Below are 27192 nucleotides of genomic sequence, written 5' to 3'. Positions count from 1 at the left end.
GGCAGTTTGGGAGCAACAATCCGCCATTTGTTGTCATTTGGAGGATTTCATGGCAAAGGTGAGGAAGGTGTTTGATTCTCCGGTATCCGGGAGAGAGGTGGCCCAAAAACGTATTGAATTATGTCAAGACTCCCGTAGTGTGGTAGAATACACTGTTGATTTTTGCACGTTGGCCGCCGAGAGTGCCTGGAATCCGGAGTCCCTTTTCGATACCTTCCTTTGCGGACTATCCAAGGTAATAAAAGATGAGCTAGCTGCTCGAGAATTACCGGTGGACCTCGATTCCCTCATCGCCCACAACATCAGAATTGATGGACGCCTAAGGGAATGCAGGAGTGAGAGGTCTGCCTTAGGTCACACTCGTTCATCCACAGTGACTCGCTCACCTCTGAGGGAACCCGGAAGTCCCCGAAGACTGTTTTTCAGTGAGGATCCGAAGCCACCAGAGCGCCCTCAAGAATCATCGACGACAGGTGAGTTGGATACACCGGAACCTATGCAGCTGGGAAGAGCTTGATTATCGCCTAGGGAACGTTCACATAGGCTAAGCTCAAAGAGTTGTTTGTATTGCAGTGCTGCGGGGCATTTCATTGCTTCTTGTACAGTGAGGAGACCTAAATCATTAGTAGGTACAAGTAGACTGGTGAGTCAGACTGGGAATTCTCTAATTCCTATTACCCGTACCCTTTTTGCTGTTATTCTTCTGTTTTGGGATTTTCTTGGGTCCAGAAGCACAATCCAGATATTGACTGGACCACGGGTTCAATCCTGGGTTGGAGCACGTTCTGCTATTCACACTGCCTAAAGGCGGTGTAGCATTCCCCTGAACGTCTGCCTCCTGGGTTAAGTATGGCCTCGGATCTCTCTGCCATTCCCACAGAGTATCATGACCTCTGGGAGGTTTTTTTTTTTTTTCAAAAATTTTTTTATTGAACACATACACAAGAATGGTGTATAGGTATAAAAGACAAGTTTACAGTTCTTATCTAAACATAAGAGAACAGACATTAACCAAAAGACCCAGAGTTCTGGGCACAAAACAAATATTACAAAACAAGACATACAAAACAAGGACAGCTAGAAAATAAAAGAAAAAAGGTTGATGTAGCCCCCCCACTTATACCCCACTTTATCCCCCCTTATTCCACCCTATCCCCCTCCCAACTGCTCGGGTGGCGGGGCCAGCACACGCTGCCCAAAGGTAGACTACCGTATGACAATTGAGAGTGCGTTAGGTGCAAATTCACAGCGCCGCCTGGTCCAAGTAAGAGAGGAAAGGCTGCCAGATTTGATCAAATGTTGATAATTTATTGTTCAAAATATATCTAATTCTTTCTAAGTGTACAGTGTTTGCCAATTCGCTGAGCCATAATTTGGTAGAGGGCGCTTCCCTCTTTTTCCAAAACAACAAGATTAATTTTTTTGCCGAAATGAGACTGTAAGAGATGAGTTGTTTTTGGGAGTTGGTTAATCTGTTTAGGGAATCGGACACTCCCAGGATTATCAGAAGCGGGTCTGGGTCTATTGAAGTCTCCAGAACTTCAGAGGACCCCAAAAATTCCACACCAATACCCATACAAGTTAGAGCATAGGGCAAAGCAGTGGAGTAGTGTACCCTGCTCAGCCTGACATTTATAACACATAGGGGATGTCCCAGGAAATATCCTATGCAGTTTGGTTTTGGAATAGTGTAATCTGTGTAATACCTTGAATTGTATGAGACGATGTCTGGAGTTAATGGAGCAGGTGTGGATATACACCAAGCTATCTTCCCAGTCTGCCACCGAAATGTCAGTCCCAAGTTCTTCCTCCCATTTTGCCTTAATGGCATCAGTAGAGGGTGCGCTAACAGATTGAAAAGCATCATATATACGAGATATCAGTTTGTCTGAGGTGGGGCATATTTTTATGCATCCGTCAAACGTGGAAGGTTTAGCATTCCCAAATGTTGGGAGGTATTTTCTAACATAGTCTCTAATCTGTAGGTATCTGAAAAAGTTACTTCTGGGAAGATTATAAGTTTCCCTCAGCGATTCAAAGGAGGCAAAGGTTCCCCCTATATATAAATCCCCTATGGTACTTATCCCCAACTCTCCCCACCGCTCAAAGGTGTTATCAAGGTTAGAGGGGGCAAAGGAGGGATTCCTGGCAACAGGAAGCATGAATGATATTGGTCTAAGATCAAAGTGGACTTTAATTTGCTTCCAGATTCGGACTGTGCTATGTATAATAGGATTGTTACAGTAAAGTGACATCTCCAGATTGACAGGTGACAAAATCACAGCACCAATAGAGAAGGGGTGGCACTCCTCTCGCTCCATACTAAGCCAGCTGGATGGCGGGAGTGCGTCATCCAGCAGAAACGTAACAGCGCAGAGGTTGGCGGCCCAGTAGTAAAATATAAAGTTTGGGAGAGACAATCCTCCTTCCAGCTTGGATTTACAGAGGTGTTTTTTACCTATCCTGTGTGTTTTATAATCCCAGATGAAAGTATTGATAATAGAGTCCAGTTGTTTATGAAAGGCTTTAGGTATGAATATTGGGATGTTCTGGTATAGGTAGAGCAGTTGTGGGAGGAAGACCATTTTAATGGCATTAATTCTTCCGAGCAGAGAAATTGGGAGAGTTCTCCAAAATTGTATGTTTGCCTTAAGTTTTTGCATCAGAGAGGGGAAATTCTCTTTAAATAGTAAGGAGTATTGTTTGGTAACTACAATTCCAAGGTAGGTAAATTTATCTGAAGATAGCTTAAGTGGAAGATGTTCTAGCCAGGAGGTGTTTTGCAACCGAATGGGCATTAATTCACTCTTGTTCCAATTTATTCTGTATCCCGAGAAGGTACCAAACAAATTAATCACCTCCAGAATAGCTGGAATACTATCTTGGGGTTCTGTTACATAGAGGAGAATGTCATCTGCGTATAGGGAAATCTTATTTAGAGTATGTTTAGTATTATAGCCGTGTATTGCTGCGTGAGATCTGATCGCTTGAGCGAGAGGTTCAATAATTAGAGCGAAGAGCATAGGCGACAGCGCACAACCCTGCCTTGTCCCTCTGTGAAGGTTAAATCGGGGCGACAATGATTGGTTAGTGAGTATTCTCGCACAGGGGTTCCTATATAAAAGCTGGATCCACTATATGAACCCATCTCCAATATTAAATTTCTGTAGGACCTTGAATAGATAGGGCCACTCAACTTGGTCAAAGGCCTTTTCAGCGTCAAGAGATATAACGGCTAGGTCCGCGTTAGATAACCTCTGAGAATACATAATGTTGAATAGGCGCCTGAGATTGAAGAATGAGTTTCTGTTAGGGATAAAGCCGGTCTGGTCTGAATGGACCAATTTGCCAATTAAAGTGCTCAGCCTGTTAGCCAAAGTTGTTGCTAAAATCTTTTGGTCTGTATTAAGGAGGGATATTGGTCTGTATGACCCTACCTCTTCCGGATCCTTACCCTTCTTATGTATAACTGTAATAAACGCCTCATCCAAAGTGGATGGGAGCACTCCATCCTCGTTGGCATGAACCAACATCTTGTGTAGGTAGGGAGAGAGCATGTTGCTGAATGTTTTGTAGAATTCACTCGGGTATCCATCTGGGCCCGGGGTCTTGCCACTCTTTAGAGTTTTTATTGTTTCTGTAATTTCTTCAAGAGATATTTCCTTATTCAGGAAGTTAGAGTCTTCCTGGTTCAGGGCAGGAAGATTACAGTTCTCCAAAAAGTTTTGCATAATTAAGGGGTTAGGGTCCGCTTTAGATGTATATAAAGTCTCATAAAACTGACGGAATCTGTCATTTATGTCTTTGGGGGAAGAGAGTAATTCCCCAGATGCAGATTTAACTTTGTGAATCATACGGTCACTCACATTCTTACGAAGTTGTCTGGCGAGTAGTTTGTGTGGTTTGTCACCAAACTCAAAATATTTTTGCTTGGCATAGAGAAAAGATTTAGCAATTTTAGCAGAGAGGATCTGATTGTATTTAAATTTTAAAGACATAATTTTTTTATGTTTCTCCCTAGATGGGTGTCTAGCATTCTCCCTATCCAGTAAGTGAATTTGTCCCTCCAGTTCTACCAATTCTCTTCTGTTTTGCCTACTCCTGGCAGTCTGAAAGGAGATGATACAGCCTCTCAAATTAGCCTTCAGTGTTTCCCACAATAATGCTGGGGAAGTCTCTGTGTTGTCGTTGGTATCAAAGAAAAATGTAATTTGATCTTTAAGATGTTCACAGAATGTTGGTTCAGTGAGGAGCTGAGGATTCAACCTCCAGACCCTCTCGTTTGGTACGATGTCAGCCAATCTCAGGGAGAAGGTGAGTGGACTGTGGTCAGAGATTATAATATCATGATACCTCACATTACAGGTATAGGGGAGTAGTTTAGCATCAACCAAAAAGTAATCAATTTGAGTATAAACATTGTGAACATGAGAGTAAAAGGAGTATTCCCTACCCGTAGGGTTAGAGATCCTCCATATATCAAATAAGTTCAAATTTTTTATGTAGGTATTCAAGAATTCGCTTGAATAGGAGGTAGGGGTTCGCCGGTTAGAGGATCCATCCAAATATTGGTCTAGTACACAGTTGAGGTCTCCTCCAATGACCAGGTTAGTATGGGAGATATCTGGAATCAGGGCAAGGACTCTTTTGAAAAAAGAGGGGTTATCAATGTTTGGCGCATAGATATTTAGTAGAGTTGCAGAAGTAGAGTGGATCTCTCCTATTACGATCGCATAACGACCCTCTTTGTCCACAATAGTGGTTTTATGTTGAAAGGGAATTCCTTTCCGTACCAGAATCGCTGTGCCTCTCGTTTTGGCAGAGAAGTTAGAGTGATACACTTGCCCCACCCACTTACATTTAAGTCTGTTATGAGAATTGTTTTTCAGATGGGTTTCTTGCAAAAATATAATATCAGACGAGAGTGCTTTCAAGTGGGCTAGGACCTTGCCTCTCTTAATTGGTTCATTTAAACCCTTGACATTCCAGGAAGTGAATGTAAGCCCCGCCCTCCTCTCATTTGTAGTTCCTATGGTGGCCTGCATAGCATGTAAGTTACTAAAAAGGTAAGAAAGCGCACCAAACCATCACGATCAGCATATGTAGCACCTACACCCGAGCAGTATCCAACCCACCCCTCCCCCCTGCAAGCACCTTTACTCTCCACCCTATTCCCCTACTTTCCCCCTACTTTACCCCTCCCATCAACCCACATTTAACAGGCATACACAAAAAGGAGAGAAAAAAACATGAAAATAAAAATAATAAACACATTGTCTGGCCGATGCCAAAAAAGCACGGCGCGACCTCGAACAAGAGGTAAAACAAAAATAAAATCCCAACTATACGTTCACCTCTCATTATCCTAGAACTTCTACTAACATCTGAACTGAGGAGGCTCCCACGAATAAAGTGTTCAATTAGCATCTATTAAACCTAAACAGAATAAGTTGCAACTTAAACATATCGTGCACTTAAGCTTCATGTTGGGTCAATCCCTGAGATAAGCAAGATACAGCATCACAAGATTACATTGCTAAGCAATGCCGGTCTAAACATAAACCATCAGCAACCGACATAGACAGCAGTACAATTACATATTGTGGGTTAGGAGATGGGAACAAGGATTTTGATATATTGAACGTACCCCCCAATCAAAAAAAATAAAATAAAAATAATAATAATAAAAATAAAAAAAAATACATTTTTTTCCTTTCTAAATAAAATTTTAAAAATTATCTTTTTAATAACTAAAAAAACAATAGTGAGATATATATATATATATATATATATATATACATATACACACACACACATATACATATACATACATACATACATACATACATACATACCTATATACACACATTTACACACACACCCATACATACATACACATACATCCATAAACATACACACACATGTACATATACATACATACATACATACATACATACATACATACATACATACATACATACATACATACATACACACTTGTACATATACATACATACACACACACACGTGCACATATATACACACACACGTGCATACCTACCTACACACATCCATGCGCAAGTATATACACACATACCCACATACGTACACATACCTACGCACATACACATACATCCAAAAATATATACTTATAGAAATAAATATTTAAAAATATATATATATATACACACACACACACACACACACACACACCCCAGAATAGTAATCTACACTAATTTAAAATATACACATACCTAATACTAAAATGCTAAGAGAAAATAATAATAAAGTACACATAGTAATTATATGTATGCACACCTACACAGACACAAGCACCACGGAGGTCTGGTGGGAATCTAATCGTGAGAGCGGGCCAGGCTATGACAAAGGCAGAACAGCACAAAACATCAACTTGCAATCCAGGTGTTTGCGTCTGCCCCTTCTCTCTGGGAGGTTTTCAGTAAGGCTCGCGCTACCTACCTTCCTCCACATCATAATAGTGAAGACATCAAAACTATGAAATAACACATGGAATCATGTAGTAACCAAAAAAGTGTTAACTTTTAGAATCTTCAAAATAGTTTGCCTTGTTAACCACTTTGCACACTCTTGGCGTTCTCTCAACCAGCTTCACCTGGAATGCTTTTCCAAAAATCTTGAAGGAGTTCCCACATATGCTGAGCACTTGTTTGCTGCTTTTCCTTCACTCTGCGGTTCAACTCATCCCAAATCCTCAATTGGGTTGAGGTCGGGTGATTGTGGAGGCCAGGTCATCTGATGCAGCACTCCATTACTTTTCTTCTTGGTCAAATAGCCCTTACACTGCCTGGAGGTGTGTTGGGTCATTGTCCTGCTGAAAACAAATGATAGTTCCACTAAGTGCAAACCAGATGGGATGGTGTATCGCTGCAGAATGATTTGGTAGCAATGATGGTTAAGTGTGCCTTGAATTCTAAATAAATCACAGACAGTGTCACCAGCAAAGCACCCCCACAGCATCACACCTCCTCCTCCATGCTTCACAGTGGGAACCACACATGCAGAGATTTCATGTGGGTTTTCAAGCATGAACTGCTCCTTTCAAGTCCTGCCATAACATCTCAATTGGGATTAGGTCTGGACTTTGACTATGTCATGTCACTATGTCATGTTTGGTTTTCGCCAGGCATAATGGTACCCATGTCATCGAAAAAATTTACTCAAGTTTGACAGAAAGCACCCGGAAGCACCTGGAGGATCATCAAGACTTGGAAGAATGTTCTATGGACAGGTGATTCAAAAGTATAACTTTTTGGATGACACATTCATTCTATACACACATAACAGCTGCTGCAACCAGACTCTTATCATTATTGCTAAATACTGCACAATTTAAACACTTGCCCCCCAATCCCCCCTTCCCCAAAACACGTGTATATATTGGACTGTAAATAGTGCCTTCCTGTATTATACTTATGCTAACATATTTATTATATTCTACTGAGACATTTATGTTCATATTCTAATCTTTTATTATTTGTTATTGTTGTTGCATTGTTGAGAAGGAACCTGCAAGTAAGCATTTTTTTGGACGGTGTATACAGTACCATGTGTATCCTATACATATGACTAATAAAACTTGAAACTTGATAGTATAAGAATTGAAATATAAAGGAATTGAATCTACTGAACGGTACACATGATGTTATAGATAATCACATTTATTTCAAAATCAAATGTATGTATATAGCCCTTCTTACATCAGCTGATATCTCAAAGTGCTGTACAGAAAACCAGCCTAAAACCCCAAACAGCAAGCAATGCAGGTGTAGAAGCACGGTGGCTAGGAAAAACTCCCTAGAAAGGCAAGAACCTATGAAGAAAGCTAGAGAGGAACCAGGCTATGAGGGGTGGCCAGTCCTCTTCTGGCTGTGCCGGGTGGAGATTATAACAGAACACGGCCAAGATGTGCAAATGTTCATAGATGACCAGCAGGGTCAAATAATTATAATCACAGTGGTTGTCGAGGGTGCAACAGTTCAGCACCTAAGGAGTAAATGTCAGTTGGCTTTTCATAGCCGATCATTCAGAGTATCTCTACCGCTCCTGCTGTCTCTAGAGAGTTGAAAACAGCAGGTCTGGGACAGGTAGCACGTCCGGTGAACAAGTCAGGTTTCCGTAGCCGCAGGCAGAACAGTTGAAACTGGAGCAGCAGCATGGCCAGGTGGCCAGGTAGTCCTGAGGCAGGGTCCTAGGGCTCAGGTCCTGAGAGAGAGAGAGAGAGAGAGAGAGAGAGAGAGAGAGAGAGAGAGAGAGAGAGAGAGAGCGAGAGAGAAAGAGCATACTTAAATTCACACAAGACACCGGATAAGACAATAGAAATACTCCAGATATAACAGACTGATCCTAGCCCCCCGACACATAAACTACTGCAGCATAAATACTGGAGGCTGAGACAGGAGGGGTCGGGAGACACTGTGGCCCCATCCGACGATACCCCCGGACAGGGCCAAACAGGCATGATATAACCCCACCCACTTAGCAAACTCACAACCCCCACACCACTAGAGGGATACCTTCAACCACCAACTTACCATCCTGAGACAAGGCCGAGTATAGCCCACAAAGATGTCCGCCACGGCACAACCCAAGGGGGAGCGCCAACCCAGACAGGAAGATCACGTCAGTGACTCAACCCACTCAAGTGACGCACCCCTCCTAGGGACGGCATGGAAGAGCACCAGTAAGCCAGTGACTCAGCCCCTGTAATAGGGTTAGAGGCAGAGAATCCCAGTGGAGAGAGGGGAACTGGCTAGGCAGAGACAGCAAGTGCGGTTCGTTGCTCCAGTGCCTTTCCGTTCACCTTCACACTCCTGGGCCAGACTACACTCAATCATAGGACCTACTGAAGAGATGAGTCTTCAGTAAAGACTTAAAGATTATGACCGAGTCTGCGTCTCTCACATGGGTAGGCAGACCATTCCATAAAAATTGAGCTCTATAGGAAAAAGCCCTGCCTCCAGCTGTTTGCTTAGAAATTCTAGGGACAGTTAGGAGGCCTGCATCTTGTGACCATAGCGTACGTGTAGGTATATACGGCAGGACCAAATCGGAAAGATAGGTAGGAGCAAGCCCATGTAATGCTTTGTAGGTTAGCAGTAAAGCCTTGAAATCAGTCCTTGCCTTAACAGGAAGCCAGTGTAGAGAGGCTAGCACTGGAGTAATCTGACTAAATTTTTTGGTTCTAGACAAGATTCTAGCAGCCGTGTTCAGCACTTACTGAAGTTTATTTGTCCGAGAATTTATAGCATGATTTTTGATGATCCTTGGTTGGGTCTGAGCAGATTATTTGTTGCGATTGCAAATGTCATAAAATGATGGTCCGATAGTCCAGGATTATGAGGAAAAACATTAAGATCCATAACATTTATTCCACGGGACAAAACTAGGTCCAGAGTATGACTGTGGCAGTGAGTAGGTCCGGAGACATGTTGGACAAAACCCACTGAGTCGATGATGGATCCGAAAGCCTTTTGGAGTGGGTCTGTGGACTTTTCCATGTGAATATTAAAGTCACCAAAATGTTAAATTTTATCTGCCATGACTACAAGGTCCGATAGGAATTCAGGGAACTCAGTGAGGAATGCTGTATAATCAATAAGTAATAAAATGTTCATTATCAATTTATGATATTTACCGAATATTTCTCACAACCATTTATATTAAATATGAATTTACATCAAAGAGTATCCTTGTCATTGTTTAAGTCAACTAATTCACACATATTGGAGGTACAGCTGTCTTATAATGATGAACAATTGGTATTTTATTTAACAAAAATACAATTTGCATGTGTTACAAACAGTCAAATGTACCATTGTTACAATTATAGTGTTGTTCAAGATTAAATTAGCATTAGCTAGCTGATATAGCATTAGCATCTACCTTGGAACACATAGAAAGGTGAACCATAATATCCAGGACCACTGAGTCTAGTCTCTAGATCTTTCACAGTCAGCGTTTGCACTTTGCCATTGTTATCAGGACCAACATACCCTGCAGACTCTGTAGTGTGACTCTTAGTAACACAACAGTATGCGCTCCAGTAGTACTTAGCCACTTTTACACCATCACCTATCTGGGTGTCACCAGGCACTACACCTGTGACCACATAGGCCTTGGAGCAGGTGTTATTCAGTAATTCAGCGAGGTCCTCTTCATGTACCCTCCACTGGCCCCGGTTGAAACCTGGGTCTTGGGGCGCGGCGTTGGTCAGGGTGGAGGTGGCTAACATGGAGGAATGGGTGGAGGTGTGATGGACGGGGTAGAGGTGGCCCTTGTCGTAGCCAGATCTCTCGTAGTCTTGGTTCAAGGCCTGGTGGTCACCCCTACTGTTGGACGGGATTTGGTTCAGTCCGCTCATGCAGAGGTGACTACCACCATCGAGCTGTGAGAGTCAAGAAAAGTCATTGGTTACAGGCAACACATTTTCTTATCAGTCTGCAGATACCTTTGGCAAAGGGAAATTCATGAAGTTTGAATTCTACAGCGATTTGCCTGATGTGCACGTAAAACTTAAAATACAAAATACATACCATTGTTCTGTCTCTGTACCTTGTTGGTGAATGCACAACATACAGTATGTTTCCAAACAAATATATAGACATTAATATATAGACATTTAGGTTACACTTTACTTGAAGGGGGTACATTAAAGACATTAAGAACTTCATGGGTATTGCAATATCGTTCATAACAAACTTCCTAACACATTTATTCAACATCATTCATAAGGAGTTTTCAAAAAAGAATAGTCCCTTCAAGTAGATCTTTATGTATGTATTTAATTTTTATAACCACAGTACCCAACCCCCCAATATACCATAAAAACATGTTTTTGGCATATCTTGGCAGAGAACATGCTGTATACCTAATGCTTCAGAACTCGTTCAAGGCAAGGTACTCTGTTAACTTCAGATCTGCCTTCTCCCAGATATCACAGACTTTAAAACAATAATTCATGATGATTCTAAGGAATGTTTACCCAGTGGCATTCTACCAAATTGAGAGATGATCAGAGAGGATGTACAGCAGTCACTAATCGCTAATCCTCTGCTAACCCTGTGCTGCTCCCAACCTGTTAAGTATGTTGACATTTATTGTCATGAATATTGCCCTGGAGGCAGAATTGAGCGATTTTCGCTAGATGGGTCAGCTGCAAACTCAGAATTGGCTATATAGTCAAATTCATGAAAACAGAAATGTGCTTTTTGGTCTTAATTTAAGGTTAGGGTTAGGCATTAGGGTTAGCATTGTGGTTAAGGTTAGGGTTAAGGTTGGGGTAAGGTTTAAAATCAGATTTTATGACTTTTATGCCAGCTAGTGACAACTCTGCAGAGCTGTCTCCAGTGCATGAGTCATCCCAATAAATGCCAACCTGTGCCTGTTACATTATTATGTGTCAGAGGGTTGGGTACTGTGGCAGTAAAAATAAAAATGTACATTGTAAAATGGATAAATAAAGATCCAATTTGAAAACTCCTTTTTGAATGATATTGAATAAATGTGTACTGAAGGTTGTTATGGAAAATACTGCAACACTCATAAAGGTATACTGCCTTATGTACAGTATACCCACTTCAAGTAAACTGTTACAAAAATGTTAAGGTGTGAAAACAAATGTTATACATGTCAGTAAATACAATTATGTGCCTACCTGAGGTTCAATATACCAATAGTCCTTTCGTTCAGTGTCTGCATGTTGAAGCTCGTAGGCAGAATACACAGGAATCTTATTATTGGTGTCGTAGAGTGTGGCATAGTAATATTGCAGTTTATTATTATTGTCCAGGAGACACTGGCATATTTGCTGGTAGCGATTATTGTTCGTAGGATCACTGAGAACCGTAGGAGGAACATGGTTCAGAAAGAACTGACTGCATTTTACGAACGAGGTCACCTCCCCCTGGGAAAGCAGAGGAAACAACAGCAAAACAAAAACTTCACACCGGAGCCCCATGGTGAAAGACGTTTGGTCAGCACTAGTGGAGATAAAATGGTGACTGGGCTGGGGTTCTCTGGTGAGAAGTACCACAGGCTTTCTACTTACACTGTATAAACAAAAGTATGTGGACACCCCTTCAAATTAGTGGATTCGGCTCTTTCAGGCACACCCATTGCTGACAGGTATCGAAAATCGAGCACATAGCCATACAATCTCCATAGACAAATATTGGCAGTAGAATGACCTTACTGAAGAGCTCAGTGACTTTCAACGTGGCAACGTCATAGGATGCCACCTTTCCAACAAATCAGTTCGTCAAATTTCTGCCCTGCTAGAGCAGCTATAAGTGCTGTTATTATGAATTGGAAATGTCTAGGAGCAACAACGGCTCGGACGCGGAGTGGTAGGCCACACAAGCTCACAAAACGGGGCCGCCGAGTGCTGAAGCGCGTAAAAATCATCTGTCACACACACCCGAGATTCATACTGCCTCTGGGAGCAACATCAGCACAATAACTGTTAGTCGGGAGCTGCATGAAATGGGTTTCCAAGGCCAAGCAGCCTGGAGCAGTGGAAACACGTTCTCTGGAATGATGAATCATGCTTCACCGTTCTAGCAGTCTGACGGCCAAATCTAGGTTTGGCGGTTGCCAGGAGAACGCTACCTGTCTGAATGCATAGTGCCAACTGTAAAGTTTGGTAGAGGAGGATTAATAACAGACTGGGGCTGTTTTTCATGGTTCGGGCTAGGCCCCTTAGTTCCAGTGAATGGAAATCTTAACACTACAGCATACAATGATATTGTAGATGATTCTGTGCTTCCAACTTTGTGGCAACAGTTTGGGGAAGGCCCTTTCCTGTTTCAGCATAACAATGCCCCCGTGCACAAACGAGGTCCATACAAAAATGGTTTGTCGAGATTGGTGTGGACGAACTTGATTGGCCTGCACAGAATCCTGACCTCAAACCAATCGAACACCTTTGGGATGAATTTGGGATGAATTGGCCGACTGGGAGCCAGGCCTAATTGCCCAACATCAGTGCCCGACCTCACTAATGCTCGTCGTTGAATGGGAGAAAAGCCCCGCAGCAATGTTCCAACATCTAGTGGAAAGCCTTCCCAGAAGAGTGGAGGCTGTTATAGCAGCAAAGGGGGGACCAACTCCATATTAATGCCCATGATTTTGGAATGAGATGTTCGACAAGCAGCTGTCCACATACATTTGGTCATGTAGTGTATGTTTTCCTGCACGTCCTGATACTGTCAAGCCTGGAAGTTCCCCAGGGTAAACATTATGGCTAAAATCCAGGCTGACTACCAGTGGTGTAGTGTTGCATGGATATACTCTTATTTTGCCAAACATTTTCCAAAGGCGCCCTGTGTGAAAGATTCTATGAGAAACAGTGACAGACACTCCGAATTACCTAAAATGATAAATCCTATATTGGTCTTTCACAGTCAGGCCAACCAAAGCTGTACTGTGCAAATAGTCTAATAGTAGGCTTACCATTGAAACAGATAAATGAGGCTGTCAACTAAGTCAGACATTTTTTCACACGATTCAGATTTTTCAATTTTTTTTCAGGTTTCCACAAAAATGGTTAAACCACATCCGGAGACCACTTTTGAGCTCTGGTTAAAATAAAATACATTTCGATTTTTTGGGTGTAGTTAACCTCTAATTCAAGTGCGCAGGCACCTAGCACTGTTGTTTGGTTAGCGGTGTTTGAGTTGGAGTAAAGCAAAACAATTGGCCACTGGTAGGCATAGGATACTTTGTACAGTAGCTAGTTAACATTTAACTCAGAAGGTTTTTTAGAAAGCCTTCCATCTACCATAAGATGGTTAGACCTATCATTAGCGTCGTATATTTTTCTTGCTGTTTAATTGTTTGCAACCTGGACATTATACTTCATATTATGAGGTGTCTTACCTTGTTTGAAAGTGGCCTATAGCCAAACTCCCACCATAGAAACATGGAAGCAATTATTTTATAAAAACTCCCTCATATGCGTTCTGTTCCAGCCTATTAGTTTTCTTTCAACTTTCTTTCATTGTCTAGCAGCCAAAGGCATTATCCTAGTCATATTAGCAACATATGATAGTTGTTGCATCTATAGATCTTTAGAATGGTGTTTCCTACTGCAAATTGCATTTTAGAATATTCTCACACAGCCTACCGCTATGTGCACATTGCTGAGCTGAAATTGTGAAGAAAAAATAATTTATCAACATTTTAAACAAAACATTCTGATCTTTTCCATCAGCCTTATTAATTGATATGGCGTATACCTCCACTACACTACTTTCATATGCATTGTGGGGATTAAGAAGTGAGTATGCGCAATGCCCACTGAAAATATGTGATATGGGTATAAGGCGTATACCTGCGTGTACCCTCCACTACACCACTGCGACTACTTTGCAGAAGCATGCCAGATCTCACAACGCCTGGATAGGTGTTCAACAAATCAGTTAACCACATCATTATGGTATAGCTATCTGATGCCTGTCTGCTCAGTCAATGGCGTGGCACACAACCATTGGTTGAGAGAATGCAACGTCTGCGATGTACAGTGGGGGAAAAAAGTATTTGATCCCCTGCTGATTTTGTACGTTTGCCCACTTACAAAGAAATGATCAGTCTATAATTTTAATGGTAGATTTATTTGAACAGTGAGAGACAGAACAACAACAAAAAAATCCAGAAAAACGCATGTCAAAAATGTTATAAAATGATTTGCATTTTAATGAGGGAAATAAGTATTTGAACCCTCTGCAAAACATGACTTAGTACTTGGTGGCAAAACCCTTGTTGGCAATCACAGAGGTCAGACGTTTCTTGTAGTTGGCCACCAGGTTTGCACACATCTCAGGAGGGATTTTGTCCCACTCCTCTTTGCAGATCTTCTCCAAGTCATTAAGGTTTCGAGGCTGACGTTTGGCAACTCGAAACTTCAGCTCCCTCCACAGATTTTCTATGGAATTAAGGTCTGGAGACAGGCTCGGCCACTCCAGGACCTTAATGTGCGTCTTCTTGAGCCACTCCTTTGTTGTCTTGGCCGTGTGTTTTGGGTCATTGTCATGCTGGAATACCCATCTACGACCCATTTTCAATGCCCTGGCTGAGGGAAGGATGTTCTCACCCAAGATTTGACGGTACATGGCCCTGTCCATTGTCCCTTTGATGCAGTGAAGTTGTCCTGTCCCTTTAGCAGAAAAACACCCTCAAAGCATAATGTTTCCACCTCCATGTTTGACGGTGGAGATGGTGTTCTTGGGGTCATAGGCTGCATTCCTCCTCCTCCAAACACGGCGAGTTGAGTTGATGCCAAAGAGCTCCATTTTGGTCTCATCTGACCAGAACACTTTCACCAGTTGTCCTCTGAATCATTCAGATGTTCATTTGCAAACTTCAGATGGGCATGTATTCTTGAGCAGGGGGACATTGCGGGCGCTGCAGGATTTCAGTCCTTCACGACGTAGTGTGTTGCCAATTGTTTTCTTGGTTTCTATGGTCCCAGCTGCCTTGAGATCATTGACAAGATCCTCCCGTGTAGTTCTGGGCTGATTCCTCACCGTTCTCATGATCATTGCAACTCCACGAGGTGAGATCTTGCATGGAGCCCCAGGCCGAGGGATATTGACAGTTCTTTTGTGTTTCTTCCATTTGCGAATAATCGCACCAAATGTTGTCACCTTCTCACCAAGCTGCTTGGCGATGGTCTTGTAGCCCATTCCAGCCTTGTGTAGGTCTACAATCTTGTCCCTGACATCCTTGGAGAGCTCTTTGGACTTGGCCATGGCGGAGAGTTTGGAATCTGATTGATTGATTGCTTCAGTGGACAGGTGTCTTTTTTTACAGGTAACAAGCTGCGGTTAGGAACACTCCCTTTAAGAGTGTGCTCCTAATCGCAGCTCGTTACCTGTATAAAAGACACCTGGGAGCCAGAAATCTTTCTGATTGAGAGAGGATCAAATACTTATTTCCCTCATTAAAATGCAAATCAATTTATAACATTTTTGACATGCGTTTTTCTGGATATTTTTGTTGTTATTCTGTCTCTCACTGTTCAAATAAACCTACCATTAAAATTATAGACTGATCCTTTCTTTATCAGTGGGCAAACGTACAAAATCAGCAGGGGATCAAATACTGTTTTCCCCCACTGTACTCGACCTGGAACAAGACCTATGTGTTCCTATCTGTAAGAACCAGTACATGATGTGTATTTACTCAGATGCTAGCACTGTATGTGGCACTGAGGACTAACTGTGGAAAAGTATTTTTGCATCCAAAAGATACTTTTTATCTCAAAAGGTTAATGATTAACAGGGTTGCACACCAGTGTGAATGTGAACAGATTGTGTGGCAACGACCCAACTGTGCCCATGTTCTCTCCTATGAGGGTAAACCACATCTAGAGCATTCACTTACCTCATTGAAACTAGTTCTGAACATAAGGAAGCACACTATTTGTATATTTATGTAGGCATACAGTGGGGGAAAAAAGTATTTGATCCCCTGCTGATTTTGTACATTTGCCCACTTACAAAGAAAATGATCAGTCTATAATTTTAATGGTAGGTTTATATGAACAGTGAGAGACAGAATAACAACAAAAAAATCCAGAAAAACGCATGTCAAAAATGTTATAAAATTATTTCCATTTTAATGAGGGAAATAAGTATTTGACGCCCTCTCAATCAGAAAGATTTCTGGCTGCCAGGTGTCTTTTATACAGGTAACGAGCTGAGATTAGGAGCACACTCTTAAAGGGAGTGCTCCTAACTGCAGCTTGTTACCTGTGAAAAAGACACTAGAGGCGCACTAGAGGCCTGATGCGTGGGGCTGGCTTTGGAGGCGCCAGACTAGTGACACGCACCTCAGGGCTAGTGCGAGGAGCAGGAACAGATCGTACTGGACTGGGCAGTCGCACTAGAGGCCTGATGCGTGGGGCTGGCTTTGGACGCGCCAGCCTAGTATCACGCACCTCAGGGATAGTGTGAGGAGCAGGATGTACTGGACTATGGAGGCTTACCGGAGAGAGAGTGCGAGAAGCAGGCACATGCACACCACAATAAGCACGGGGAGTTTGCTCAGCGCTCACCCCTGGCCCAGCCAAACTACCCATGTGCCCCCCCAAAAAACATTTTTGGGGCTGCCTCTCGTTCTTCCCTGATAGGCTCCGATAACGTTCAATAACTTGCCCCCAAGTCCAGTTTCTTCTCTCCATCCACTCCAATACCGACCAAGTGTCCATCTCTGCCCGGGCACGCTGCTTGATCCAGTCATGGTGGGTGGTTCTGTAACGTGTGTTGTCTAACGGGGACCAAGACGCAGCGTGTGAAGTGCTCATTTTCACTTTTATTTAATTATAAATAAACAAAACAACAAAACGATCGTAAACAGTCCTGTCAGGTGCAACATACACAAAACAGGAAACAACCACCCACAAAAACCAGGAAAAAAACACCCCTACTAAATAGGACCTTCAAATAGAGGCAACGAGGAACAGCTGCCTCCAATTGAAGGTCAACCCAAGGAACTTAAACATAGAAATAGACACACTAGAATAAACATAGAAATATACTAACATAGAACATAAACCAAAAACCCCGAAACACATAAAACTACAATAACAAAATTACCCCTTTACTGGTCAGGACGTGACAACATTTAATAATTGAATAGGTCTGAATGGTTAGATTTTCTTGTATGTCATTCCCCCTCAAAAAAATATTTGATTATACAATATTAATCCAGCTGCTATATTATTGTGAAGAAAAACCAACAGCAAGACAAAAACCAAGGTACAAATCATTATAGCACATTACAACACATAGCCTGTATCTTCGTTGAGATTTCACAAAGCTTGCCATTAGTAACAATAAAAGGTCCAATCTACAATAAGAGTCCTTAAAAAGTCTGCAATATCAAATCAAATCAAATTTTATTGCTCACATACACATATTTAGCAGATGTTATTGCGGGTTTAGCGAAATGCTTGTGTTCCTAGCTCCAATAGTGTAGTAATATCTAACAATTCACAACAATACACACACATATGAAAGTAAAATAATGAAATTAAGAAAATATAAATATTAGGACGAGCGATGTCGGAGTGGCACTGACTAGAATATAGTAGATACAATATATACAGGTCATTCGGAAATTATTCAGACCCATCGACTTTTTCCACATTTTGTTACATTACAGCCTTATTCTAAAAAGGATTCAATCTTTTTCTCCCCCTCATCAATCTACACACACTACCCCATAATGACAAAGCAAAACAGGTTTTTAGACATTTTTGCAAAATAAATTAAATTAAACATCACAATTAAATAAGTATTCAGACTCTTTACTCAGTACTTTGTTGAAGTACCTTTGGCAGCGATTACAGCCTTGAGTCTTTTTGGGTTTGACGCTACAAGCTTGGCACATCTGTAGTTGGGGAGTTTCTCCCATTCTTCTCTGCAGATCCTCTCAAGCTCTGTCAGGTTGGATGGGGAGCGTTGAGATGTTCGATCGGGTTCAAGTCTGGGCTCTGGCTGGGCCACTCAAGAACATTCAGAGAATTGTCTCAAAGCCACTCCTGCGTTATCTTGGCTGTGTGCTTAGGGTTGTTGTCCTGTTGGAAGGAGAACCTTCGCCCTAGTCTGAGGTCCTGAGTGCTCTGGATAATATTTTATCTCAGGGTCTGAGAGTCTTTAGGTGCCTTTCGGCAAACTTCAAGCGGGCTGTCATGTGCCTTTTACTGTGGAGTGGCTTCCCTTGGGCAACTCTACCATAAAGGCCTGATTGGTGGAGTGGTGCAGAGATGGTTGTCCTTCTGGAAGGTTCTCCCATCTCCACAGAGGAACTCTGGAGCTCTACCAGAGTGACCATTGGGTTCTTGGTCACCTCCCTGACCAAGGTCCTTCTCCCCCGATTGCTCAGTTTGGCCGGGTGGCCAGCTCTAGAAAGAGTCTTGGTGGTTCCAGAACCTTTAAGAATGATGGAGGCCTCTGTGTTCTTGGGGACCTTCAATGCTGAAGAATATTTGGTAACCTTCCCCAGATCTGTGCCTTGATTCAATCCTGTCTCGGAGCTCTACGGACAATTCCTTCGATCTCATGGCTTGGTTTTTGCTCTGACAACTGTGGGTTCTTATATAGACAGGTGTGTGCCTTCCCCAAACATGTCCAATAAAGTTGTAGAAACATCTCAAGGATGATCAATGGAAACAGGATTCACCTAAGCTCAATTTCGAGTCTCAAAGCAAATGGTCTGAATACTTATGTAAATAAGGTATTTCTGTTCGTTTTTTTCATGATCAATTTGCTACAATTTCTAAAAACCTGTTTTCGCTTTGTCATTATGGGATATTATGTGTAGATTGATGATAACATGCTTTTATTCAGTCTATTTTAGAATAAGGCTTTAACCTAACAAAATGTTGAAAAAGTCAAGGGGTTTGAATACTTTCCGAATGCACTGTACCTAACAGTGGAGGTTGGTACTGTTCAAGATTAGGGAGGACGGCCTTTTTTCAATTACATAATATTGGATGACTTTTTTTCATCAAAAGTTTTAGGCTACTACATGATACAGCATGATACGAATGAAAGTTTATAACGTAGGTGCACAGGTCGAGAGACAAATTGGAGTAATTAAATTGACAGACAGTTACACATTCAATGCCGCCATGCACACTCATGCCTGCATCTAGCTGATCTAGGTGTAATCATTAGTCCAACAGTTGCAAACAAGAGTTTCTATTGGACAAATTCCGGTAGGTTTATTTACATTTTGGTCTATTTGCTTCTGTTTAATTATGGCTTGAATCCCGTTAGCGGGATCGATATGACGACAGCCAGTGAAAGTGCAGGGCGGCAAATTCAAAACAACAAAAATCTCATAATTAAAATTCCTCAAACATACAAGTGTTATACACCATTTTAAAGCTTTATATCTTGTTAATTCAGCCACAGTGTCTGATTTCAAAAAGGCTTTACGGCGAAAGCAAAACATATGATTATGTTAGGTCAGCGCCTACACATAAAAAACAGCCATTTTCCAGCCAAAGAGAGGAGTTACAAAAAGCAGAAATAGAGAGAAAATTAATCACTAACCTTTGATGATCTTCATCAGATGACACTCATATGATTTCATTTTACACAATACATGTATGTTTTGTTCGATAAAGTTCATATTTATATCCAAAAATCTGAGTTTACATTGGCGCGTTATGTTCAGTAATCTTTTGCCTCCAAAATATCCGGTGATTTTGCAGAGAGCCACATCAATTTACAGAAATACTCATCATAAATGTTCATGAAAATACAAGTGTTATACATGGAACTTTAGATAAACTTCTCCTTAATGCAACCGCTGTGTCAGATTTCAAAAAAGCTTTACCAAAAAAGCTATAATCTGAGTATGGCGCTCAGACACAAAAACATGCCAAGCAATATATCCGCCATGTTGGAGTCAACAATAGTCAGAAATAGCATTATAAATATTCACTTACCTTTGATGATCTTCATCAGAATGCACTCCCAGGAATCCCAAGTCCATCCTTTATGTCCAAATACCTCCTTTTTGTTCACGCCATCAGTTCACAAATCCAAATTCAGAACGCGCAGGTCAGACGAAAACTCAAAAATTTCCATTACAGTACGTAGAAACATGTCAAACGATGTATAGAATCAATCTTTAGGATGTTTTTATTGTAAATCCGCAATAAAGTTTCAACCGGAGAAATCCTTTGTCTTCAAAAATGCTATGGAACTGAGGTACCTCTCACGTGAGCACACATGCCTGAGGCTCATGCCCTGTGTCACGTCCTGACCAGTAAAAGGGGTTATTTGTTATTGTAGTTTGGTCAGGGCGTGGCAGGGGGTGTTTGTTTAGTGTGTTTCGGGGTTTTGGTTTATGTTCTATGTTTTCTATTTCTATGTGGTTGTTCTAGTTTTTCTATGTCTATGTTAGTTTGGTCAATGACCTCCAACCAGAGGCAGCTGTTTGTTGTTATCTCTGATTGGAGGCCATATTTAGTTGTGTGTGTTTTCACTTGTGCACCTTATTGGGTTGTTATCGTCGTTATTTTGTTTAAGTGTGTTTAGCTTCAATAAATCAAAGATGAGCAATATACCCGCTGCATATTGGTCCGATGATTTCTCCTCTTTAGACGACGAAGATTATGGCACCCTGCTGGCAGTGTTCTGACTCCAGTAGCTCTTATTCATCATCACTTTACAGTATAACCCTCAAACAAGGTTCTAAAGACTGTTGACATCTAGTGGAAGCCTTAGGAAGTGCAAAATGACCCCACAGACACTGTAGTTTGGATAGGGAATTAATTGAAGTCCTACAGACCACTTCCTGTTTGGATTTTTTCTCAGGTCATGAAAACATGAACAAGCACCTACGATTCCTCACATGGCAGCTTCTTGTCATTGTTGCTAGCTCTCTGGCTATCCAGACATCTGACCTGTTTTTGTGAGTTCTGTTATACTCACAGACATCATTCAAACAGTTTTAGAAACTTCAGAGTGTTTTCTATCCAAATCTACTAATAATGCATATGCATATCTTAGTTTTTGGGAGTGAGTAGCAGGCAGTTTACTCTGGGCACGTCACTCATCCAAGCTACTCAATACTGCCACCATCCATAAGAAGTTTTAAGAAACATTTTTCAATAGAATCAGCAGAATGAATACACTCCTGATCACTCTCACACACAGTAGACTTTCATAGCAGCCACATACAAACAGCATAATCTCTTTGCTCTTTGTATAATTCCTTCTTGCATCTATGCGCTCTCCTCCTCTCACCTTTTCCCTTCGCTTGTGGACTTCAGTGCACAACAAAACAGCTGTCTGTGACCAGGTGAAAAAACCTTTCCAAGCCAAACTTTCATACCATAACCGCTAACCGCTACAAACAGCCTAAATCGTTGTCACCATATTAGTTAACAGCATAGCTACTAGAACATAGCTACTAGAAGTAACGTTAATAAACCCGCTACATCCACGCAGTACAGTGTACAGCAAACAATGAAATCTCTCTCTCTCTCTCTCTGCTGCTTCTCCTTAAATTTTTATGAAATGAATTTGTTCAAAACTGTTCAACTTTTGTATTTTGATCTCTTTGAGTCAACTACTCATCACATTTTATGCACTGCAGTTCTAGCTAGCTGTAGCTTATGCTTTCAGTACTACATTCATTCTCTGATCCTTTGATTGGGTGGACAACATGTCAGTTCATGCTGCAAGAGCTCTGATAGGTTGGAGGAAGTCCTGGAAGGGGGTGAGAACCATGAGCCTCCTAGGTTTTGTATTGAACTCAATGTACCCAGAGAAGTACAGAAAATAGCTGTCCTCCAACTACACCATGGTGCTACCCCAGAGAGTGCTGTTGAGGCTACTGTCGACCTTCAGGCTTTTAGGCATTTAAAAAAAATACAGAAATACCTTAATTACATAAGTATTCAGACACTTTTCTATGAGACTCAAAATTGAGCTCAGGTGCATCCTCTTTCCATTGATCATCCTTGATATGTTTCTACAACTTGATTGGACTCCACCTGTGGTAAATTCAATTGATTGGACATGATTTGGAAAGGCACACACCTGTCTATATAACGTCCCACAGTTGACAGTGCATGTCAGAGAAAAAACCAAACCATGAGATTGATGGAGTTGTCCATAGGCACAGATCTGGGTAAGGATACCAACAAATCTCTGCATTATTGAAGGTCCCAAAGAACACAGTGGCCTCCATCATTCTAAATGGAAAAAGTTTGGACCCACCAAGACTCTTCCAAGAGCTGGCCATCTGACAAAACTGAGGAATCGGGGGAGAAGTGCTTTGGTCAGGGAGGTGACCAGGAACCCTATGGTCACTCTGACAGAGCTGCAGAGTTCCTCTGTGGAAATGGGAGAACCTTCTAGAAGGACAACCATCTCTGTAGCACTCCACCAATCTGGCCTTTATGGTAGATTGGTCAGACGGAACCATTCCTCAGTAAAAGGCACATGGCAGCCTGCATGGAGTTAACCAAAAGGCACCTAAAGGACTCTCTGACCATGAGAAACAAGATTATCTGGTCTGATGAAACCAAGATGCAACTCTTTAACCTGAATGCCAAATCAAATCAAATTGTATTGGTCACATACACATGGTAAGCAGATGTAATAATATCTAACAAATAATCTAACAATTCCCAACAACTACCTAATACACACAAATCTAAAGGGGTGAATGAGAATATGTACATATAAGTATATGCATGAACGATGTCCGAGCGGCATAGGCAAGGTGCTATTATTCCAGCCCAGAGGTATTATTCCAGCCCAGCTGCAATTTTGATTTTGGCCACTGTAAAGCAGTGCACGTGTAAAGCTTTAGACTGATCCAATGAACCATTGCATTTCTGTTCAAAATGTTGTATCAAGACTGCCCAAATGTGTCTAATTTGTTTATTAATAACTTTTCATGTTCAAAATTGTGCACTCTCCTCAAATAATAGCATGGTATTATTTCACTGTAATATCTACTGTAAATTGGACAGTGCGTTAGATTAACAAGAATTTAAGCTTTCTGCCAATATCAGATATGTCTATGTCCTGGGAAATTTCCTTGTTCTTTACAACCTCATGCTAATCGCATAAGCCTACGTTAGCTCAACCGTCCCGTGGAAGGGACACCGATCCCGAAGAAGTTTTAAATGCAGTGGATTGCACTTTCAGTTTTTCGTGAATGCCGCCATTCATCCACGGTTTCTGGTTAGGGTAGGTTAACAGTCACAGTGGGTACGACATCTCCAATGCACTTATTTATAGTCAGCATATGTCGTTCTCTGAGGCTGACTGGAACATATTCCAGTCCGCGTGATCAAAACAATCTTGGAGCGTGGCTTCCGATTGGTCAGACCAGCGTTGAATGGTTCTATTCACTGGTACATCCTTTGAGTTTCTGCCTATAAGCTGGGACTAGCAAGATGGCGTCGTGGTTGGATTTGCCGAAGGGAGGGCGGGGGAGGGCTTTGAATGCATCGTGGGAGTTAGAGTAGCAGTGGTCAAGAGTATTAGCCCTTCGTGTTGTGCAAACAATATGCTGGTAAAATTTTGGTAACATTGATCTCAAATTTGCTTTGTTAAAATCCCCAGCTAAAATAAATGCAGCCTCCGGGTATATAGTTTCCATTTTAGATAGAGTCGTGTGAAGTTCCTTGAGGGCCATCTTGGTGTTTGCTTGAGTGGGGGGTGTTTGCTTGAGGGGGTACACAGTTGTGACTATAACTGATGAGAATTCTCTTGGTAGATAGAATGGCCGGCATTTGAATGTAAGGAATTCTAGGTCATGTGAGCAGAAGGACTTGAGTTCCTGTGTGTTGTTATGATCACACTATGAGTTGTTAATCATAAATCATACACCCCCGCCCTTCCTCTTCCCAGAGAGGTGTTTATCTCTGTCGGCGCGATGCATGGAGAAGCCCGGTGGCTGGACCGATTCCGACAACATATCCCGAGAGAGACATGTTTCTGTGAAACAGAGAATGTTACAATCTCTGATGTCTCTCTGGAAGGCAACCCTTGCTCAAATTTCGTCTACCTTGCTGTCAAGAGACTGGACATTGGCGAGTAGTATACTCGGGAGCGGTGAGCGATGTGCCCGTTTACGAAGCCTGACCAGAAGACCGCTCTGTCTGCCCCTTCTGTGTCGCAGTTGTTTTTGGCCAGCTGCTGGGATTCGATCCATTGTCCTGGGTGGTGGTCTGAAGAGAGGAGCTGCTTCGGTAAAGTCGTATTCCTGGTCGTAATGTTGGAAAGTTGACATTGCTCTTATATCCAATAGTTCTTCCCGGCTGTATGTAATAAGACTTAAGATTTCCTTCGGTAACAATGTAAGAAATATTACATAAAAAAACTAAATGCTGCACAGTTTCCTAAGAACGCGAAGCAAGGCGACCATCTCTGTCGGGGCCATGTCCCAAGCATCACGTCTGGAGGAAACCTGGCACCATCCCTACGGTGAAGCACGGTGGTGGCAGTGTCATGTTGTGGGGATGTTTTTCAGCGGCAGAGACTGGGAGACTAGACAGGATCGAGGTCCAGAGTGCTCAGGACCTCAGACTGGGGCGAAGGTTCACTTTCCAGCAGGACAATGACCCTAAGCACACAGCCAAGACAGTGCAGGTGTGGCTTCAGGACAAGTCTCTGAATGTCCTTGAGTGGCCCAGCCAGAGCCCGGACTTGAACCCGATCAAACATCTCTGGAGAGACCTGAAAATAATTGTGCAGAGACGCTCCCAATCCAAACCTGACAAAGCTTGAGAGGATCTGCAGAGAAATATTTTAGAAACTCCCCAAATATAGGTGTGCCAAGCTTGTAACGTCATACCCAAGAAGACTGAAGGCTGTAATCGCTGCCAAAGGTGCTTCAACAAAGTACTAAGTAAAAGGTCTGAATACTTATGTAAGAGAGTTAAATCAAGTAAATGAAAGCATGTTAAACGGTGATAGGCCTTCATTAGGGTTGCGGTCAATTTGAATTGAGGCACTTAATTCAGGAAGTGATTTTTTTTTTTGTCTTTCTTGTAATTTATTTTTCGTCTTTTTTATTTAAAAAAATGATTTACCCCTTTTTCGTGGTATCCAATTGGTAGTTATAGTCTTGCCTCATCACTGCAACTCCACCACGGACTTGGGAGAGGTGAAGGTTGAGAGCCGTGCGTGCTCCGAAACACAACCCAACCAAGCAGCACTGCTTCTTGACACAATGCCCACTTAACCTGGAAGCCAGCCACAGCAATGTGTCGGTGGTAACACCGTACACTTGGCGACCGTGTCAGCGTGCACTGCGCTCAGCCCACCACAGGAGTCGCTAGTGTGCGATGGGACAAGGCCATCCCTGCCGGCCAAACCCTCCCCTAACCCAGAAGACACTGGGCCAATTGTGTGCCGCCCCATGGGTCTCCCGGTTGCGGCCGGCTGTGATAGAGCCTGGACTCGAACCCAGAATCTCTAGTGGCACAGCTAGCACTGCGCCACTCAGGAGGCCCATTCAAGAAGTGATGTTAATTTAAAATAAAAATATTGAAAACTTTTGAAATAAATTGTTTCTACTTACACTGAACAAAAATATAAACTCAAAGTGTAAAGTGTTGGTCCCATGTTTCATGAGCTGAAATAAAAGATCCCAGAAATGTTCCATACACACAAAAATCTTATTTTGCTCAAATGTTGTGCACACATTTGTTTACATTCCTGTTAGTGAGCATTTCTCCTTTGCCAAGATAATCAATCCACCTGACAGGTGTGTCATATCAAGAAGCTGATTAAACAGCATGATAATTACACAGGTGCAACTTGTGCTGGGACAATAAAAGGCCACTCTAAAATCTGCAGTCACACAACATAATGCCACAGATGTTTCAAGTTTTGAGGGAGAATGCAATTGGCATGCTGACTGCAATAATGTCTACCAGAGCTGTTGCCAGAGTTTAATGTTAATTTCTCTACCTTAAGCCGCCTCCAAAATCGTTTTAGGGAATTTGGCAGTACATCCAACTTGCCTCACAACCGCATACCACATGTTTGGCGTTGTGAGGACGAGCGGTTTGCTGCTGTGCCCCATGGGGGCAGTTGGGTTATGGTATGGGCAGTTATTGGCTATGGACAACGAACACAATTGCACTTTATCAATGGCAATTTGAATGCACAGAAATACTGTGATGAGATCTTGAGGCCCATTGTGAGGCCCATTTTTTTAAGGTATCTGTTACCAACAGATACATATCTGTTTTCCCAGTCATGTGAAATCCATAGATTTGGGCCTAACAATTTTTTTTTAAATTGACAGATTTTCTCCTACTAACTGTAAATCTGTAAAATCTTTGAACTTGTTGCATGTTGCGTTTATATTTTTGTTCAGTATAGTTATTGAGAAGTCATTGAAAGTAGATTACCTTTTAAAAAATGCAAATGTTTAATTGAAGTTAACTTTCTGAAATGACTGCCTTCATTTCCAATTCCATTTGACCCTAAACCTGGCCTACATGAAATCCCATCTGAATACTCAAGTGTTCTCTCATAGAGATCCTATTCAATTATTCTAATTCCTAATTCTAAACATTCTCTCCGTCCCCCAAACTTTAACTGGAGTTGTTCCGTCTGATGCTGATTCTCCTCTTGCTCGTAACCCATTTGACCTTGT

The 27192-nt window shown here is 42.0% G+C and overlaps 1 protein-coding gene across 1 annotated transcript; it reads right to left on the bottom strand.

The window, feature by feature from the left end:
• Positions 1-9781: 9781 nt before the first annotated feature.
• Positions 9782-12072, bottom strand: wu:fd46g04 (endonuclease domain-containing 1 protein). Its single transcript, XM_029760510.1, has 2 exons — positions 11696-12072; positions 9782-10426 (listed from the first exon to the last, which is right to left on the bottom strand). The coding sequence occupies exons 1-2, from the start codon at positions 11996-11998 to the stop codon at positions 9914-9916; spliced, it is 816 nt and encodes a 271-aa protein (XP_029616370.1). The 5' UTR covers positions 11999-12072; the 3' UTR covers positions 9782-9913.
• Positions 12073-27192: the final 15120 nt, after the last annotated feature.

The sequence above is a fragment of the Salmo trutta genome, chromosome 8 (genome assembly GCF_901001165.1).
Source record: "Salmo trutta chromosome 8, fSalTru1.1, whole genome shotgun sequence".
In the NCBI taxonomy this organism is placed as follows: Eukaryota; Metazoa; Chordata; class Actinopteri; order Salmoniformes; family Salmonidae; genus Salmo; species Salmo trutta.
The sequence above is the reverse complement of the archived record's forward strand: the minus strand, read 5'-3'. Positions and strand labels throughout refer to the sequence as shown.